A 4450-nucleotide genomic window follows, 5' to 3' on the forward strand; every position below is an offset into this window, starting at 1 on the left:
ATCACCTCTTCACTCAGTGTATCGGATGCCATCATCTTTCAATGATTCCCATGCAGATCATGCCACTGGAACTGAGAATAGGATAGAATCAAAGGATCTAAAGGAAAATAGAGATCTCCGGTTTGAGAATCGTGATACAAAGGCAGAGAAGGAGTTGCCTGGTGAAGCAAGAAGGGATTCTCAGATTGCTAAGAGTGAGAAGGATGTGCGTGTTGAAGGTAGATCAGATGACAACAAGGATACTAGACATGATCAGGATATTTATAATGATTCAACCAGTGACATTAAAAAAGACAAGGATGGCTTTGGTGTGGTAAGCAGCCACTTGAATTGGAAAGAATCAAAAGAATACAGGGGGAAAAGATATCCTGATGTTCCAAGTGGAAGTTTGGACCCTTGGCATATTTCACGGGGGAATACACCAATTGAAGTTGGGAAGCAGAGGATGGACAGCTCGACAGCAGAAGAAAGGGACTATTTGGAAGCTCATGAGGCTGTTGGGGAAAACAAAATTGACTCTAAAAGCGAAGATAGATTCAAAGACAGAAAGAGAAGGGATGTAAAGCATCGCGAGTTGGGGGACAAGGAAAAAGAAAGAAGTGATCACAGAAATATTATGCAGGTTAACAATACTAGTGGTGAAGGCAAAGAACCCTCCAAAGAAGAGAGAGATGTAGAAAAATGGGACAAGGAGAGGAAAGATCTTCCAAAAGAAAGAGATAATTCAAAAGATAGAGAAAAAGATAATCTCAAAAGGGAATTATGGAATGGAATGGAGAAAGAAGTTTCAAATAATGAGAAGGAGCTTGGTGATGGATCCGCAAAAATCACAGAGAAAGAACCAGAACAGAAGAAACTAAAAGATGCTGACAGCTGGAAAAATGTTGACAGAGAAGGTAGAGAGAGGAGGAAAGAAAGGGATGGTGATGTGGAGGGAGATAGGCCTGAAAAACGCAGTAAATTTGACAAGCAATCAGAAGATGGCAGTGCTGATGGGGAAGAGACAGGAGATAAGGAGAGGGAAGTCCACAACTATAATGTTCAACATCGTAAGAGGATACAAAGATCAAGGGGAAGCCCTCAGTTGGTCAATCGCGAGCCTCGTTTTAGATCCCATGGCCAACATGATGACGAGTATTTTTCTTCCTCCATTTTTCCTTTTTACTCATTGTTTGGAATTATGTATATTTTCTCTTGCAATATAGAGTTTCTACACACGTGTTTTCCCTGGATGTAAAAAGTGGAGCCTCAGAGTCCTACTAGAAATTTAGAATGATTTGATAATGTTTTCAATCCTTTATTTAGTTAAATTTTTTAATTTCATTTGGGAGGATGCCAAATGCCTCCCATTTTAAGAGTTAGTAGTATCTTTTTGGGAGTAGCATAATTGTAGTCAACAATTGATCATCGTTATTTCACTGGCCTAACTTTTCCGGTTAATCTTTTATTTTATTTTTGATAGGATTCTAGCCTAAATTTTGTAGGGATAACAAGTAGATTTCAGCAATAATTAATCTATGGCAGGTAACCAGCTTAAAATGAATGAGTTACATGACAATAAGGTTATATTTTACAAAGGTTTTTTGTCCAGTTTTCTTTTGTTGTGTTACTAGTCATTGTTATATATGGACATTCGAAGGAAAAGCCTTGTCCATTTGATATACAGTTATGTGCATTCTTCTATATAACAAAATCTTCAATTTCGTTTTTGAGGGCGAAATCTAGTTACAGACCAATAGTATGCCATCAAACATGCATATGACCTTTATAGAAATTCAAGTTGTTGATGTAATAGTCGATTTTCAACTGAAGAATTTCATTCTTAGAGGATGTGGTTGTTATCGAACTTGTAACAAACTTAATTTCGTGTTGTTTTTATTATTTTGTTGAACCAACATTTCAGTCCTTTGCTAATGCTTTATTAATCCTTTGTGCTTTACTGCACCATGGTTATTGAATTAATGTCTTCTGTTTGATATTTGATTTAACCCAACCATTTTTTATTTTACGACATTATTTCTTTAGGTAACTACTTTCTGTTTCATTATTTTTCAGGTCTCAAGGTATTCTGGTATTTGTTTCACTGGTGCTCAAAGTCATTTGGCTTCTTGTAGATTTTATTGGAGTGGAGAAACTTAGAGCCCGATATCTCTTTTTTTCCCCCTTCAGTTGCATGTGCATTAAGTAATTTCTGGTATTTCAGGTAAAACAGAAGTAACTTCTGTTGTTTATAGAGCTGGTGAAAGCATGCAAGAGCTGATAAAGTTGTGGGATGATTATGCATCATCTCAATCTCAAGTGGAGAAAAATGGTGAATGCTCTAATAGTGGCCCTACTCTTGAGATTCGGATACCAGCTGAGAATGTTACTGCTACAAACCGCCAAGTAAGATGAAGTTATTGATGTCACTTTGATATTGTAATTGATAAATTAATTAGTTATTTGAGAGGCAGTTTGCTGGCTTACTTTCCCATCCCTATTTTTGATTGATGACTTTTATTATGCTTCTTGTTGCTGGTAAAAGTAATCATTTATTTTGTGTTCTGTTAGTTTATTTCTTCTTGCTTATTCTGATGTTGTAATGTGTAACTTGTTATTTATTGAGAGAACCTTAAGATTTTCAGTTTGATTCATTATGGCTGCTTGCTATCCTTGCAGTCAATGCAATGTTTACATTCCATTTGCCAATGTTTTATGTGATTTTAATGCATACTTTTCACTAATGCTTCCTTGATGCTGGCACGAATTTTTTTTTACATTAATCCAGTTAATAAAATGATTTAATGAGATGAGATGAAAATTTTCATTTGTTCACTTTGCTATTAGAAAAGTGTACCTATATTTTTTATTTGGAACCCAATGTATGAAATTAAAATATGCCTTTAGCCTCTAGTATCTGAATTCTGATGCTATACCAACTCTTGAGAGTTAATATTAATATGTTCAGGTCAGAGGTGGCCAGCTATGGGGAACTGATGTCTACACATATGACTCAGATCTTGTTGCAGGTAGGTATTATTATAAGAAGGGGGATACTAGTTTTGATTACTAAGTGACAAATTTGACATGCTTGAAATTAGTACTGACTTTGCAATTTGTTGTATAGTTCTCATGCATACAGGTTACTGTCGCCCAACAGCTTCTCCGCCTCCAACGGCTATACAAGAGTTGCGTGCAACCATTCGTGTGCTACCAAGACAGGATTGTATGTAATGTAGACAGAAAGATGAAATTTTGCTCGACTTCTTAATTACACCTTTGCAATGTTATATTTGATAACATATAATTGCATTTAACTAGTCTTAAAAGTAATAATCGCAAATGAATTTAAAGCATAATTCATAACTTACATGTATGATGAAATTAAAAAAAAAAGTTTGTTTAGTTGTGCTTCTTGGAGAAACAAGGTACTTCTCCCTTTTTTTAAAAAAAAAAAATATTGGACTTGTTTTGCTTGTGCTTTTAAAGAAAGACAGAAACAAAAATAAGTAGTTTTTTCTGTTTATTTATTTTGAAAAAGCACGTAAGGACTTGCTTCTTCCAAAAGCAAATGCAAAAGAAGTGAGAGAATTAAAGTTTTTGTTTTTAATATTATTAAGGTCTAGTATAAAGTTAATTGCTTCTGTTACAAACAGATATGCTTACTATGTGAAGCCCTTGGTTTGGAAATTTATTAGTCGGTTATGTTGATTTACCTTGCTCATTACAGTTACTGATATCATTTTTACCCTTGAAGCCATTCATGGATAAAATCTAAAGACATATTGTTTGTGCAATAAATATCAGGCTATATTTCTACCCTAAGAAACAATGTACGTTCCCGTGCCTGGGGTGCTGCAACAATTGGTTGTAGTTATAGAGTTGAGCGGTGTTGCATAGTGAAGGTAGTTATCTAAGTCCTTATCTACTATAGATTCTTGTCACATGATTTATTTCACTATTATGCTTTTTAAACGAGATGTCCTCTTTCCTTTTGAGAGTAAACCACCATTTTATCCCCCTCCCAAATGATTCAGTTTCCGGAAAGAAGACAAAATGCATTCAAACTTTTGGGGGAGCATTTTGTCATAAACTGAATCTTGTGGGAGCCGAAATGGTAGTCTACTCTCCTTTTGATGATCTTATGTCCTTCTGGAGAAGTTGCTGACTATTTTTCACATAAATGCTTCAGTTTTGATATTTAGATAACATGAAAACTCTATATTGTGGGCATTATATCTTGGATGGAAATTGTGATTAAGAACTTAATAATGGTGCTGAGTACTGACTGTTTTCTAATTTATGGTCTTCAGAGAGGAGGTGGAACGATTGATCTTGAACCGTGCCTTACGCATACATCAACCATCGAGCCAACCCTTGCACCAGTAGCTGTTGAGCGGACAATGACCACCAGGGCTGCAGCTTCGGTTTGTCTAGCTTCTAATAAACAAACCCCTTTTCATCCTTAATT

General features: G+C 35.5%; 1 protein-coding gene across 2 annotated transcripts in view; it reads left to right on the forward strand.

Moving 5' to 3' along the window:
- LOC107644677 overlaps positions 1-4450 on the forward strand; it is a gene marked incomplete in the record, with an annotated part of 7682 nt that overhangs the window by 1802 nt on the left and 1430 nt on the right. For both annotated transcript variants that reach the window (XM_016348597.2, XM_016348598.2), the window contains 7 exon segments: positions 1-1134; positions 2056-2063; positions 2204-2385; positions 2948-3008; positions 3107-3205; positions 3787-3884; positions 4293-4406. In XM_016348597.2, the coding sequence (XP_016204083.1) occupies positions 1-1134; positions 2056-2063; positions 2204-2385; positions 2948-3008; positions 3107-3205; positions 3787-3884; positions 4293-4406 (1696 nt within the window).

The sequence above is a fragment of the Arachis ipaensis genome, chromosome B05 (assembly GCF_000816755.2).
Source record: "Arachis ipaensis cultivar K30076 chromosome B05, Araip1.1, whole genome shotgun sequence".
Taxonomy (NCBI): domain Eukaryota; kingdom Viridiplantae; phylum Streptophyta; class Magnoliopsida; order Fabales; family Fabaceae; genus Arachis; species Arachis ipaensis.